The sequence below is a fragment of the Trichosurus vulpecula genome, chromosome 3 (assembly GCF_011100635.1).
Source record: "Trichosurus vulpecula isolate mTriVul1 chromosome 3, mTriVul1.pri, whole genome shotgun sequence".
Lineage (NCBI taxonomy): Eukaryota > Metazoa > Chordata > Mammalia > Diprotodontia > Phalangeridae > Trichosurus > Trichosurus vulpecula.
In genome coordinates this window covers 387,760,376-387,776,913 of record NC_050575.1, presented here as the reverse complement: position 1 = coordinate 387,776,913, position 16,538 = coordinate 387,760,376, and the positions used below count along the sequence as shown (strand labels likewise).

The 16,538-nt window shown below is 39.7% G+C and overlaps 1 protein-coding gene across 4 annotated transcripts in view; it reads right to left on the bottom strand.

The window, feature by feature from the left end:
* LOC118845036 (BTG3 associated nuclear protein) overlaps window positions 1-16,538 on the bottom strand; it is a 251,976-nt gene that overhangs the window by 181,815 nt on the left and 53,623 nt on the right. For 2 of the 4 annotated variants that reach the window (XM_036753062.1, XM_036753063.1), the window contains exons 5-6: window positions 3,795-3,917; window positions 1,640-1,815 (exon numbers count right to left, since the gene is read on the bottom strand). In XM_036753062.1, coding sequence (XP_036608957.1) covers window positions 1,640-1,815; window positions 3,795-3,917 — 299 coding nt within the window. The remainder of the gene's footprint in view (window positions 1-1,639; window positions 1,816-3,794; window positions 3,918-16,538) is intronic. The other 2 variants (XM_036753064.1, XM_036753065.1) reach the window with 1 other exon arrangement.

Sequence of the window (16,538 nt, the reverse complement as noted above, 5' to 3'; positions counted from 1 at the left end):
CCAGTAATAGCACCTGCCCTGAAGGAGCTTACATCCTAGTGGGGTTGGGAGGGAAGGGGGAGAATGTACACAAACACAAAACTACAAAATATATACTTAGTAAATCTTAGGCAGTGTTGCTAGGGGAGGTGGACCCTAACAATTGGGAGAGAGGGTAGTACTTGGAATAAAGGAAGAAAAGCTGGGGTGGAAAGATCAGGAAAGGCCCCTAGGTAGTAGATAATATTGAGATAGAACCTTGAAGGAAGCCAGAGATTCTAAGTCCTTAAAAATATTGATCTAATAAAACTTAACGTGAGTAAATTTGAAATCTGACATTTGGAATCAAAAACTCAACTGTCTACGTATAAAATAAGGGAAGTGGGGAGGTATTCAGTCATTCATACAAAAAACATCTGGATATCATGGTACGCTGCAAGCTCAGAAGGAGTCACAGTGTAAAAAGTACCTTCCGTCTCAGGCTGCACCAAAAGGAAGTAGAACTCCCGGGTCTAGGAGGACGATGGTCCCACTATGCCCTGCCATGGCCAGACCACATCTGAAATAGATTAGTAAGTCACGGGCCCTCCATTTTAGGAGGAACACTGACAAACTGGAGAGAAGGCCTGGATTCAAAGAGCAACCAGGATGGTGATGGACCTTGACTTCAAGGCATTGAAGGACAAGTTGAAGAAACAGGAGAAAGGAAGGGAGAAGCACGTGGTAACTGTTTTCCAATACTTGAAGAACCATACCATTTAAGAGAGATTAGAGCTACAAAATTATCATGGCCAAGCTTGGCCCCAAAGGAACCACATGAGAAGACATTTCCCTTCCCACAAAAACAGTTCATTGCAGACATAAGGGACCATGGGTATACAACACTTCAGAAAAGTTAGACCTTTTTTTCACATTAGTTAAGAACTTTTTTTTGTCTTTCTTCCTTTCTTAACTCTTTATTATAAGATACGGCTCCTTGGGAAGGATCAAGGAATTTTATAAAAACATCACTAATTTTTTACTTTTTTAAGGGGTTAGACTTGTTCTGCTCAGCCCTAGAGAATAGAACTGGGAGCAGTATGTATTAGTAGCGAAGAGGGAAATGGAGGCCTGATGGACATTAAAAAAATCCTCCTAATTAAAGCAATACACAAATAGCATGAGCTCCCTTGGCAGATGTTAGGCTCTTGATAATAAAGAGAGGTCTGGGAGAAAAGACCAGATGACCACTCTCAACTATATTGTGCAGGGAATTCTTGTCCAGGTCCAAGGTAGAAGAGATATAGTCTCTGAGTACCTTCTGAACTCTGACAATCTATGATTCTAAAATTCTATCTCTGTTCTAAGTGATAAACGCAATGCTGCATCTTCATTTTCAAAATTTTATCTCTACTAAATATAATATAATTTTGAAAAGATAATTCAACGAATAGCTGTGAAATGATGTAAAAACTCCCAAGACTTTGATCTGGATCATATTCACCACGTATTATAAATGAAGGTTCTATTTTAATGCCACAACAAACTGGCCAACAGTTGTCCTTAAAAATCATCCCATAAGGGAATCAAAGGAAATGGAGTCCATTTAAAGTTACTATAGTCTTAACTCAATATGAAGATTTTCATTCATTTTCTTTAACACACACTAGATAGGACATACCTTCTGAATTCAACGTAATCAAAGTAACATTGTTTCCAATGTTCTGGCTTCCTGACTGTCCACTATTGGAAACAGAGTCACTGGCCTCTGATCCACTCTCCCCGTCTTCATTGTGACTATCTTCGTGGCCTGGAACCTTCACCACTATGGTGTTTTGCCTACGTGCAGGAACAGCACTGAAACAGAAACAAAGCAGACCCACATCTTGTCAATTTATGGAATAAAAAGAGGAGAGTCTAACAGTGAATCATTGGGACTTTTTTTTTCTTTAAAGAATAGGTTTTACACTTCATACAGATCAAGGCATTCTCCCGTATGGTACCACATACCATATAAGGATCAAGAACAAGAAGGGGTAAGTGACGAGGTAGAGAGCTGAAACGTTAAAAAGCAATTCCACGATACTAACGTCGGAATCACACAAAAGCCATCCATCCGAAAATCTAAGGATGTCGATCATATTTCGAAGATAAGAAAGTAATGCCTGCACTCTCTGTGACTTATTTGAAGTGCTAGTTTCATCACCAAATAAGACAGGGTAACTTGACTCTATGACAAAACATAGAACACTAGGGCAGCTGGTAGAGAATTAACAAGTGAAAGAGCTCAACGACTTTTTTGTTTTTTACCCTCTTTCTCTTTCTAAAATACCAGGATGGGGCAAAAAAAAGGGGGGGGGGGGGGGCAGGGGGAAAGGGGAAGGGAGGGTTTAGAAAATTCCACAGTCAATTCAGTGCAAGACATCAACCGCTCTAAGTGCTGCAGCATTTGAAATCCTGATGATCCCAACACAAAGAGAGCAGAAAGCAGATAATAAAACAGCAGATAATCCACTAGGTTTTACCAAGCACTTCAGCCATCTCAGCGTCAAAGAGAGCAGGCCTTTAGAGAGACAAAGAACTAGGAGAAACCAGATGACAGCTGGGAAGGGATTCTGACATCTTCTTCACCCTCTCCTAATTCCAGACTTCTATACTAACTCCTTTCTAATCCCTTAACTGGCACTGGTGAATAACAAGGGGATTTCTGGAGAGAAAGGCAACATTTTGTGTCACTCTACATGACAAAAAATAGAAGGGACTGGCTGGTGTGGCATGGGCTGCTTCTGGACCACCATCTTGACAATGCTGACTATTCAAATTGGGGTTCCTCTTAGAGGGAGGGTAGCAGGCACCCTAACTTAGCTCAATGATACTTGGTGAAACAAATCAACTCTTCTCATTTCAAGTCACGAAGACAACTGAGAGGAAAGCTCGGGGACATTGTCACCTTCTTTCCTATCCTGGCCATTCTCAGCTTTCCATAGACCCAGATGGTTTCCCAGAGTATTAGGCCAAGATAATAAAGATACACTAAAAGTGGGAGAGGAAGCAGTTTGCTAACAGAGAAAGTTTGGTAGAAAAAGCAACCCAAGGCTTTATAAGGCAGTAGATGGAAAACGAGTGGCAGAAAAGTTATCTTTGGGAGGAGAATGGAGGAAACGAGTTTGTCATAGTTGGGGTGGCCAAAAATAATTTACCGGAATAGTGATAACTGTATGCTTTTTCCCCATGCCTAAGCATTCTGAAATTTGCAATTTTTAACTAAAAAATATTATTATTTAAAAAAGTCATAAAATAGATATGCCCACAGAATTAAGTGAAAAGAAAAGCAGGTGATGTAAACATCTCAATATTGCTGCTACTGATTCAGAAAAATGGTTAGCACTTAACTATCTCTGATGTTGGCCAATTTTCTCAACAAACCAATGAAAAAAAATATTCCTGTGAACAAGATGAGTAATCTCATACTAATACTGAAGAAACGTCCAAGCGATTCCCTGAACATTTTGTAAGAATTCACTGTCTGAGCTAAACTCAGAACCTAAAAAAGTTCCAAAATTCCTTATCAACCTATACCACATCACCCACTTTATAATAAGTCACTCAGGACAATGGCACTCATAATAATTTAACTAACTTTATAAATAGTCACACCAAAAGTCTGGGTGGTTTCTTTTTTCAGACAGTTTCAATGTCTGTAGCAATATAAATAGATTCTGATTTCTTCCTTAGCATAACAAAAGAGAAATGGTCTTGAGTTTGGTCTTTTCAAAGAGACTGGTAAGAGTGTCAAATGGATACAGAGAGGTGGGATTGGTGCTGTAGCTACTGACTTGCTAAGGATATTTTCCAGGGAATCCGTTGCCCTGCTCAAAGGTTCTTCTTGCCCAACCATCTTGGCTACAATGGAGTTCTGTCGATCATTGTTCAGTATTACTGTAGTCTGGGGGACGACGCTATGAAACAAAAATCACAAAGAAAAAATAACTTAAAGAAACAACACGTTAATTGTACATTAGATTAATCTAATAAGGTCAGTTCTCTATTATCTGTAGTAATTGAACTGAATTAAGGAATAGGAAATACAAATCTGTCACTAACCCCACCTCCACCCCCAAAGAACCCCACAAGTAGTATACTGAGTGGCAAAGAAAAGATATTCTAGGACTGAAAATATTTTCCATATCTCTGCTAAGATAAACAAGACTTAACAGGACCTTTAATCAATAAGCTCTTTGAAACAGCTTCAAAAATTTACTCTAATCTTTACCCATTCTATCCCAACTATCTCCTATAATCCAAAGCCTAAAGTTCTAATTGATTAAATTTTTTATCTAGCCATTCCAAGAATTACCAATTTTTTTGCACTCAGATCTAATTTTATTAGAGATATGAGTCGGTGATGATCACTGGCAGAATGACATTGGTATTCTAAACTGATAAATTCTATAGAAAAGTCTTCAAACCATAAAGCCAAAGAAACTTCAATTTTCTTCTCTGAAGGGAAGCAACATATGTAGTAATTTTATCAGATAAAATACACTATATTTCAAGATTAATTAATTTTTGAAATGTGGTACTTACTTAAAGAAGAATTATACTGAAAACATTTTTAAAACTAGACATAAATTTAAGTTTGAAGAAATGATCACTAAACTGCTGGGGGAGGGTAGGGAGGTAAGTAAAAACATCCTCAAGTAATTGCCTAAGTAGGGCATTTTGGGACACCACCATTTAAAACTGAAAAGAGTAAATTCATTGTTCAAATAGCAAGTTCAATATTTCAATAAATCAACATTAGCCTTCACCAAAGTCTTACCCTACCTCATTGTGATGTGGGTGGTGATTCTGGGTTCTTAAAATCTATGTCACTGGAAGGCAAAGTCTTAAATTTGTACTCAAACTGGCAAGGCTTTAGGATGGGGAATTTGTAGGGCATTCTTTAACATCAGCCTTTTAAAGTCTGGGAAGACTTGTTACCAAAAGATTGGCAACCAGGTGAAATTTTATTAGCCACAACTTCTCTCAATGACTACATACTACCTAGGTTTGCAATTTACATTGATGGAAAGGATCCTCCCACCAATTAAATCATTAATCCTTGAAGTACAGGATTAATTAGGATTACAAAGCAAAATTCCCTACCACGTTTTAGTATATACTTCGTCACAAAAGCCAATTTCACAGATGGCATCATTTGGCATCTGAAAAAAATCTCCAAATTATGAGTTAGTTCTAGGCTAAAAGAATAATCTTAATTTTAATCAAATAGGTTTTTAAAAATTAATTTGGCTTTACTATTTCTGTAATGATATCTTTTTTTTAAAGGTCCTTATATAAAAAATGATATAATATTTGTAAAGCAGTTAGCATAGTGCCTGGCACACAATAAACTCTTAATAAATGCTTATTCCCTTCCCTTTCTGTCCTTATAGTTTCACCACCTTACTATCAGAATGCATTTGGGGGTATTTTGCCATCGGCAAAGGCCTATGCACCAATTTTACATTTATACTTTAAGCTCTGTGACAATTCATTTTAAGCACCTCATTGACTTGTGTAATCCAAAGCACAAATAATGCCAAATACCACTGACACAGACTCATCCCACAGGAGAAGGAAGCCAGGCTCTGAAGTCAGACAGCCAGGAACTCCAAGCCCACTTCTCACTCCAACTGTATGACCTTGGGTCGAGTCTCAGTTTCCTTACCTGTACAACGAAAGGGATGGACCAGATGGACCCTGCTGTCCCTTCGAGATCTATGCATGACCCTGTAGCACCATGACCACTTCAGTCTCCTTTGCTTATACCCACCACTCCCTGCCAAGCTGGGGCATCCCAGAAGGCACTGCCTTGGACTCTAATCCTTTCTCTACATTGTCTTCCTTGGTGAGCTCAGCTTCCAAGGGTTTGGTTATCGTCTTTTTTGCAGATGCCTCCCAAATATATATTTCCAGCCCTCATCTCTCTTGAACCCCAGTCCTGATCACCATCCCTGCCTATCAAGAGGACCGGTCCCCCTGGCTAGGCCACAGGCGTATCAAATGCAACCAGCATCTCCAAAGCAGAACTTCTTGAAGCTGCCAGTTCTTTAACCTTCTCCATCTCTGCTGAGGGAACCACCATCCTCCTAGTCTCACAAGTCTGATCACACTGGGATAATCCTCAATCCTTCTTTCTCACTTACTACCATGTTAAACTTCATGACAACTTTATGATGTAGATGGTTACATTATGCTATAGAGAGGCGAGTTTCAATAACTTGTCCAGGGTCACACAGCCAACAGGGATCAGAAGCAGCATTCACACCCAGGCCCTCCCACCTCCAAGTGCAGCATTCACTCTTGGTACTCCTCCACATGGCCTCTAATACACTTCTAATTCACAGCCAAGGCCTCCCCAATGCTGCCGCCTTACTATGCATTCACATAACCAGCACTGCAGTTCAGGCACTCAGAACTGCCATGGTTCCCTTTGGGTCCATCTGCTCCCAGGTTCTCCCCTCTCCAGTCTCTCCCTCCACATGACTGACAAAATCATGTTTCTAAAGTGTCATTCTCCTGCTCCAAAACCCACCGTGGCCCCTTGTCGCCTATGATAAAACCACAAACTTCTCACCTAGGCATTCAAGGCACAACATAACCTGGATCAAAATATCTCCTGGTCCTATTTGACTTTAATGCCCTCTGAAAACTCCACGTTGCTGCCAAATGGGACGCCCTGCCCACCACTCCTCTGACCTGACTTCCTGACTCCAGGCCCAGCACTCTATCCACTGTGCTACCTAGCTGCCCATCTATATGCTATATCCAAAGTAGAGGAAGCTTCTTGGTGCCGGGGGGGTGGGGGGGCAGGTAGAAATTGGGGAAAGGAGGGAGTGTCTTTCTACTCCCATCCCTCAGCACAGTTCTTGCATATACAGACAGCACCACATGTATCTTATACAGTTTTGAGCACACAGAAATGGTCAGTTAACATTTACTGTCCAAAAAGTATTTTGTTTTGCTTTTTAATATTTTATTTTTCCCCCATTACAAGTAAAAACAATTTTTAATGTTCATATTAAGTCCAAAGAGTGTTCTGATAGGACAATGACCTGAATATAGAATTACCTACTGGATGACTAAAGACAAATAATTTACTTTCACTATTCTTCTACCGATCAAGCCACAATCAAAGCTTTTGTTTTATCTCTAGATACTAGGTTAATGAGTCAAAGGAAGAGAAGACTTCAGAGTATTGAAACAATAGCAGCCACAGCTACTGAAGACCCAGAAATGAAAATTCTTGCCACCAAAGCTTAGCATTGTCAAATCATTCAGGATCAGAAAGAAAGATAGTTTTATCGGTGTGGAAATAACATTAAAGAAAACTCATCACCATCTGCTTTGATGCTACACCCCAAGGACCAGAAGAGGTTTCCCTTCGCATGGGGGGAGGAGTAGAGAAGAGTAGAAAAAACAGGTAAACAGTAATCCTTTCACAAAGAGGCCAGAGGGAAAGAGTCCTCTTCTTCCTTCCAAAATCCCTAACTGGCTGATGTTCCAACAGCCATCACACCATCCACCCACCTTTTTAAAAGGCTGATAATGGCAGGTGATAGCAAGCTCCTGGGCCTGAGGTGAACCTGACAAGTCAACCATGGAGAGAGAACACAGTCAGCTGGTTAGAATGCATGGCTGTCAGTGCCACAGAAGACTGCTTATGCCTCAGACTTCGCATTACTGGATCCTTCAGCCCCTTACTAGTAAACAAGAATCTGAGACGTGCATTCTAGCTAGGACACAGAATCTCTGGAAGAGGATGACTTTCCCAAGCCACACCTCCCCAAGTCCTAAGAGATGCTCAGACTTCAGTACAGGGTGTTAAACCCCCAGTGCCATACAGTAAATAATAACAATAACAGCTCAAGTCTACACCAAGTGCTTCTCCCCCAACAACCCTGGGAGGTGGTAGAGAAAGTCCTATTATCTCATCTGACAAAGGAGGAAACTGAAGTTTAAGTGACTCCTGAAGCTTATACAACTAGAAGGCACCTGAGACAGAATTCAGAAAAAGGTCTCCTACTTCCCAGCCTGGGATTCTGTCCCCTCCACTAGGATCAATGAATCCATCAATAAATGGGAAACTGGGAGACAAAGTTAAACACAGAAGGAAATCCAGGAAGAATTTATAAATTTCCTTTAAGAACTGGACAGGTAGCACTGACTTCTGAAGCAGAAGGCAGTCAAGCCTATATATACAAGTTTCTAAAATACATCCAGAGAGCCAGCAGAGACAGTCCTAGACATCTTTTCACCAATGACTACCTATGAAACTTTATTTTTTCTGTTAGGAACTGAAGGCACTGTGCTCACCTAAAAATGACTTAGTGTCAAGATTGTTTATATGGAACTGGGTGTTCAAGTGTTATTTAATTTCCAACGCAGTACATGTAATTATGATATGATCACTGTTAACACTAGTCAGCTACACTATATCAATCAACATCTGCTAGCACTCTTACAAACAGTAGCTGTTAAGTAGAATATACCAACAGCAGATCGCCAAAACTTTTAAAGTTTCTGGATTACTTTACTTTGCCTGTAGGACACCAGAACTTCCAATTCAACAGAACTACACATGCAACTTTTATCATTACCCTAAAGAACAGTAAGCTTGCTCTAAAAATATATTGCTAATAAGAGGTAGAAAATATGGTAAGGGGCTGGAAATCAGGGACTTGCATGAGCTCCCCACCAGGTTCCTCCAAAAAACCTATAAAAAAATGGCTCTGAACAAATTCTAGAACTGCAGAACCCCCAAAATAGCAGAGGGAAGCAAGGATCCAGCCCAGGACAGCCTGGATGGTCGCTGGATGAGGTCTATCACGCACACGGAGTGGAGGGGAGCAGAGCTCAGCGTGGGCGGCGGCAGGACCAACCAGACCAGGAGCTGGGCGAAACAGGCCCTAGCACCCTGAATCAGTGAACTGTGGCAGTTACCAGATTCCTCAACCCACAAACACCAAAAACAACAGAGAAGGTTAGTGGGAAAAGCTGCTGGGAAAGAGTTCCCAGTTCAGCCACTGCCCCAGGGGCAGCGGAGGTAGGACAGCTACAGAACTACAGCTGCAGTTACTTCAGGTCCCAGGCCCACCAGGTGGGAGGAATTAAGTGGTGGATCAGAGCAAGAGTGCAGAGCCAGCTTTAGATATGAGTCAGGTCCAGGCTGGTGGTTCTTGGGGAAGGAGGAGTGCTGGTGTGGCAGAGCTGGCTGTATAGAAAGAGCTCTGAAATCAACGGCGCATTCCCTCAAGCTTGGAACAAAGTACTCTTTGCTCTACAAGCAGTCATACCCTGACGAAAAACTCAAGGGTCAAGTAAGTTGGCTGGGAACATGGCCAGGCAGCGAAAACGCACTCAGACTCAGACTCAGACTTTGGAATCTTTCTTTGGTGACAAAGAAGACTAAAACATACAGCCAGAAGAAGTCAACAGAGTCAAACAGCCTACATCAAAAGCCTCCAAGAAAAACAGGAACTGGTCTCAGGCCACGGAAGAGCTAAAAAAGGATTTGGAAAAGCAAGTTGGAGAAGTAGAGGAAAAATTGGGATGAGAAATGAGAATGATGCAAGAAAACCATGAAAAACAAGTCAATGACTTGCTAAAGGAAAACCAAAAAAATACTGAAAAAAATATTGAAGAAAACAACAAAAATAGACTAACTAAAACAACAAAATAGACTAACTCAAATGGCAAAAGAGCTCCAAAAGGCCAATGAGGAGAAGAATGCCTTGAAAGGCAGAATTAGCCAAATGGAAAAGGAGGTCCAAAAGACCACTGAAGAAAATATTACCTTAAAAATTAGATTGGAGCAAGTGGAAGCTAATGACTTGATAAGAAATCAAAATATTATAAAACAGAACCAAAGGAATGAAAAAGTGGAAGACAATGTGAAGTATCTCATTGGAAAAACCACTGACCTAGAAAATAGATCCAGGAGAGACAATTTAAAAATTACTGGACTACCTGAAAGCCATGATCAAAAAAAGAGCCTAGATATCATCTTTCAAGAAATTATCAAGGAGAACTGCCCTGATATTCTAGAGCCAGAGGGTAAAATAGAAATTGAAAGAATCCACAGATCGCCTCCTCAAAAAGATCCCAAAAAGAAAACTCCTAGGAACATTGTCACCAAAGTCCAGAGTTCCCAGGTCAAGGAGAAAATACTGCAAGCAGCCGGATAGAAACAATTTGAGTATTGTGGGAAAACAATCAGGATAACACAGGATCTAGCAGCTTCCACATTAAGGAACTGAAGAGCTTGGAATACGATATTCCAGAGGTCAATGGAGCTAGGATTAAAACCAAGAATCACCTACCCAGCAAAACTAAGTATCATGCTCCAAGGCAAAATACTGACTTTCAATAAAATAGAGGACTTTCAAGCTTTCTCAGTGAAAAGACCAGAGCTGAATAGAAAATCTGACTTTCAAACACAAGAATCAAGAGAAGCATGAAAAGGTAAACAAGAAAAAGAAAGCATAAGGGACTTACTAAAGTTGAACTGTTTTGTTTACATTCTTACATGGAAAGATGATGTGTATGATTCATGAGACCTCAGTATCATAGTAGCTGAAAGGAATATGCATATATATATATATATATATGCATATATATACGTATGTGTGTGTCTATGTATGTATATATGTAGGTGTATGTGTATATATATACATATATATATATATATATATAAACAGAGGGCACAGGGTGAGTTCAATGTGAAGGGATGATATCTAAAAAAATAAAATCGAATTAAGGGATAAGAGAGGAATATATTGAGAGAGGGAGAAAGGGAGAGATAGAATGGGGTAAATTATCTCGAATAAAAATGGCAAGAAAAAGCGGTTCTCTAGGAAGGGAAGAGGGGGCAGGTGAAGGGGAATGAGTGAATCTTGCTCTCATCGGATTTCACCTGAGGAGGGAATACCATACACACTCAATTGGGTATCTTACCCCACAGGAAAGAAGGAGGAAGAAGATAAAAAAAGGGGGGACAATAGAAAGGAGGGCAGACATGGGGAGGAAGTAATCAAAAACAAACACTTTCGAAAAGGGACAGGGTCAAGGGAGAAAATTCAATAAAGGGGGATAGGTTAGGAAGGAGCAAAACATAGTTAATCTTTCACAACATGAGTACTGTGGAAGGGTTTTACATAATGATATGCATGTGGCCTATGTTGAATTGCTTGCCTTCTTAGGGAGGGTGGGTGGGGAGGGAAGAGGGGAGAGAATTTGGAACTCAAAGATTTAAAAACAGACGTTCAAAAACAACAACAACAAAAAAAAGTTTTTGCATGTAACTAGGAAATAAGATACACAGGCAATGGGGAGTAGAAATTTATCTTGCCCTACAAGAGAAGAAGGGAAAGGGGGATGGGAGGGGAGTGGGGTGACAGATGGGAGGGCTGACTGGGGAATGAGGCAACCAGAATATACGCCATCTTGGAGTGGGCAGGAGGGTAGAAATGGAGAGAAAATTTGTAATTCAAACTCTTGTGAAAATCAGTGCTGAAAACTAAATATATTAAATAAATTTTAAAAAAAGAAAAGAAAATATGGTAAGAAATAGAAAAATACAAGTAACTTACAATTATACAAATATTTGTCACCATAGGTTTACACTTAGCAGTCAACCCTGATGACCATTAGCACACATATAACTCAATCGGTCAATAAATATTTATTAAGTACTTACTGTGTACAGAGAGCACTGCATATAGCAATCAAAGAGATAAAAGGGTTAGATAAAACATAATCCCTACCTTGGGGAAGCTATGAGTCTAGCATTAGGATGACATAAAGAAAGGTCACTATGATACAAAACACTTCAATAGAAATGCATCAGAGGACCAGGTGCTAGATGAAGGCTACTGGAGAAAAACCTTATAAAGGGAGCTTCATGTGAAAGGTGCCATTTCACTAGGGCTTTAAGGAACAGCCCAAAAGCCTACTACCTCTTCTCCACTCCTTCAAAATTCAGGATTCATATAAATAGAAGAGAAGCATGAGAATGTCACACCCCAGTTAAACTGGACAAATACAACAATAATCATTTGGAGCATCAGATAATATAATTATTCAAATGTCTAGTCCAAGTCAAGGAAAACTGTTCAGTTTAAGAGTATGTGGGAGAAATAGAACTGATCAGATTAACCTTCTTTATTAAAAATCATAGTGCTTTAGGAACTTAAGAGAACATCTCATTTTATAGATGAGAAAACAGGAACTAAATGGCCTGCCAACAGTGACCCAAATGATTTCCTAACAGGTCAAGGGCAGGAATCCAAGTCTCTTGGCTCCAACTCCCACACTCTCTTCCATTTTCTTTACCTTCTAAAACTTTTGATTTGAGGCAAAAGACCAACCAATTTGAGACTGAAGTTGAGGGTTGGCAACTAACTGGGAGAGGGTGACAACAGGTGCATCCTTTCCCTGGGTTCACTCAATTTCTAGATGTGTCCTGATAGAACTCTGCATTCTTTGCACTCACTCTTTAGAAGTCTGGGATTTTAAAAACACAGCGGTGAAAATCTTCAAAGCCCACCAACAAATTAGTTATGATACACAAGGAAAGACAAATTACATGAAAGCTACAGCGCAGCCAAGTCTAAATGAGAGCAGCTCAGAAGGACCCAAATCCAAATCACCAAGATGTCACACCCTCTAAATTAATCAGGGATAGGCCAGGAACAATGTACTCATGGACAAGTCTCAACTTTCTGTTTTTTTCTTTTTCACCCCTTCATGGAAATCTCTACTCAAGGAAAAAGAAAAAAACAGCCTGAGAGGCTCTTAAAAGGACAATTTAAAAGAACAAAAGCCTCTCTTCTTTTCCTATAGGTCACAAACACAGTAATACCTAAGCATCAGATCTCCCAAATATGCAAAATTCAAATCAAAGAATTAGTTAACCATCCATTCTAATTTCTTCCAGGTGAAATTTGAAGATAGAAATGTCAAGGTCACTGACAAGAGGCCCTCACAGGCTTCTGATCGTTTATTTGTCAGACCTCCGCCTTTATGGGCTTCCTAAACTCTACTTCTGAAAACATGGATTCATTAAAATACAACTGAATAAGGGGAAATCACTTTGCACAGAGGGCAGGGGCACTCAGGATGAGAGTGAAGGTTGGAGTACTGCAGCTGGACCCTGAAGAAAGCTAGAGTTTGTAAAAGGCAAAGGTGAGAAGAGAGGGCTTTCCAGTCTAGGGGATGCACTAGCTGTGCAAAATCATGGAGGTGGGAGATGGAAGATCATGTATGGGAAACAGCAAATAAGCCAGTTTGGTGGGTATGTAGAGTGTGTAAAGAAAAGTTATGTGTAATCAGAAGTAAGGCTAGCGAACAAGTAGCCCAGAGCCAGATTTTGAAGGGCTTTAATGACATACAAAAAAGGTTGTAGGTTATCCTAGAGGCAATAAAAAGTCACTGTGGCTTCTTGAGTAAGAGAGGGATGTAGTCAGGCCTGTACTTTAGGAATTTCAGTTTGGTAACCATATGGAAGATAGATTATTGAAAGGAGAAGGTAAATTCAGGGAATCCAGTTAGGAAGTCATTTAAATAGTCCAAATGGAGAGCTCAAACTAAGATAATTGAGACAGAACTGCAGAGAAGTAAACAGATACAAGAAAAGCAACTGAAGAGGTAGAATTTTTAAGGCATGACAACTGATGGGAATGGTTTGTCATCAAGAGAGAAGATTCAAAAGATTCAAAAAGTGATATATTTGAAGGTGTGACTCGATGAAAAGGAGGCTACAATAAGGTCTGGTGACAGGCTAATACACTGGGACAAATCTAATAAGATTAGATTTATCTCTATTAAAGATACAAAGGGCTAGAGAGAAAATTTGAGACTCAAAAAAGAATTTTAAATGAATGTTACAAATAAATGAAATTAATGGAAGAGAAGAGAAAAAAAATTTCATTTCACCAGTAGACAATGAAGCATATTTTGTTAGCCATTCCTCTGGCTGAAGTGTTCCAGGTTCCAGGGGAGGAACTTGGCCAAGATAGAGGAAAATATAAAATGTTAAAGATGGAAAAATTAGGCTGATAAACTAAGGAGATAAATATGTCTGCAGAGAGATCTCACCCTAGAAAAGTTCCTGTAAACTAAAAAGCAGAGATCAGGACTTAATTGTTCCTTTTACCACCACAGCCAAAGTGCCAAATCCTTGACTGTCTATATCCAATAAACACAATGGAAAGACTAGATATAGGTACACACATGGTTGTAATGGGTATGTAGCCAACAGTGGTTGGAAAATCCCAACCCATGCAGTGGCTTAGAGCCACTTTAAAGATGGATCTAGGCTAGAAACTATTCCGTAAAATCGCTGTCCATTAAATTTACAAAACAGAATACTAGAAAAGTTCACACAATTACAAAACTTTTTAACCAAACAAAAGCTGCATTTATTAAAAATAAAATTTTAGAACTATAATTCCTCAATCCCCCCCCAAACAAAATTCTGATAATTCAGAGCATATAATTCTTGGCCTAGAAATATCACTGTACATACAGCAACTACGAATATTGCTACTAATCACTGTGGTGGAGGGTTAATTTGGTGGTTCCAGGTAAAGTTTCCTAACCATTAAGGCAAATTGTTCCAACAACAGTTTTACTGAGAAATTTTTAAACAAAGTAACATACTTGTTAGAATTATTGTCTCCAAGATCCAAAGGTTCCACTATAATGAGCACCTACTATACACAGCATTTCCTCTACTAAAACATATATAATACAGGAAATCTCCCCAATCTATTAATTTTATTGTCAGTAGGCTAAATGTAAGATTCTCCTCTGACAACCAAGGAGCCAAAACATTATGGACCTTCTCACTATGAACAAAAGGCAAAAGTTATAAATAAGCTGAAATTAAACAAAAGGATGATTCTCAGTTCACTAGAATTGACAATCTACTGACAAGTACATGAAATGTAGAACAAGGTCATTTTCTTTGAGAAACTAATACTGTATTTTCACCAGTAAAATTGAAAAAAATCATCCTTACTACTTTTAAGTTTATGATGGCTTAGATCATCAAAAGAACTCTCCTGATTGCCATCCCCAAATATGCTGGAAAATGTCAATGGTAAAAGTCCATCCTTGGCAGAAGACTACCTGTATTCACTGTCTCATGCCCTGAGGACCACTAAAGTGACCAAGGTCAAGGGATGCACAATATAAATAAATAATGGCATAATCACATGGCTTCAAATTCCATTTCTCTTCAACGCATCATGTGAGGCCCAATAAAAGCACTGATTTACAAAACCCAAATAACACTATGTCAAAGATACATGTTAAAATGTTCCATCTTTTAACTCTAACCCAAGAAATGCAAAAGGCCCAAAAATGAGAAAAGGAAAAAACCTATTAAATAATATTAATTCATGTTTTACAGCATTTTAACATTACAAAGCACTATCCCCACAATAACCTTCTGGAGTAGATAATCCAGATATTTTTATCCCAGCTTTGCAATTAGAGAAACTAGGGCTGACAACTTAGGCAACTGACCACAGATATATGGCTAATAAGTGTCAGTCTATTCAAATCCAGGTATTTTGATTGTGAATAATTTCCACTATAGCAAAACCCCATTTTAAACTCTCTGAATAACAAATACAATGTAAGCTGCTAAACACAAAGCAACCTAGAATTTGAGATGCAGCTAGTTTCCAATTAAAATTAATTATGACAAACACTGGCGGAGCTGAAAATTAATTGGTCCAGCTGCTCTCACTGTCGTCTGACTGTTAGAAACAGTCCAGGACCAAGAGTCCAAGAGTACTGGGAATCAAAGTCCAGATCACTGGACCTGTTTCCAACACCATCGGGGGCGGTGGGGGGCAACCCAAGTGGAAAGGGGCCACTCCATCCCCACACCATTAATACCGCCTGCCAACCAAGTACCACATAAAGGCAGTTAAGGCCAAGAACTTCAGGATCAGCAGCACCCTCAGTCCACCCCTACCTGTTACCAGCCGAGCCCTACAGCCACCATCCACGGGATGGAACCTGGCAAAGGCTTCTGTGAAAGCTGCAAGCCCCAGCTCTTCTCCGCCACCACAGCTACTGGCTACACAGAGAAGTCAACTTTCACCAAAGTCACAGGCATTGTCAGATGCAGCAACATAAGAAACACATACAGTTCTGTCAATCAAACTGGTGGTAAAGAAAATGCTTTACAAATGCCCCGCTGCCTTGCCCTCGTGCCATGGGGCCTCTCCATTGGCTCTGCAGCTGAACCCTTCTATGGGTACTGTCTCCCCTATTAGAAAGTGAGTTTTCTCTTGATAAAATTCAAATCTAGACCTCCTGGAACAGGGAAATAAAGGGTTAACATAGTTCTCAGTACACAATAAGCACTTAATAAATGCTTTTACATTCATTTATTCATTCATTCATTCATTCATTCATTCATATAAGAAACAAGCAATTTAAGACTTACAAAGCACTTCACATATATTATCTCATTTGATCCTCACAGCAACCCTGGGAGGGAGGTGCTGCTATTATTC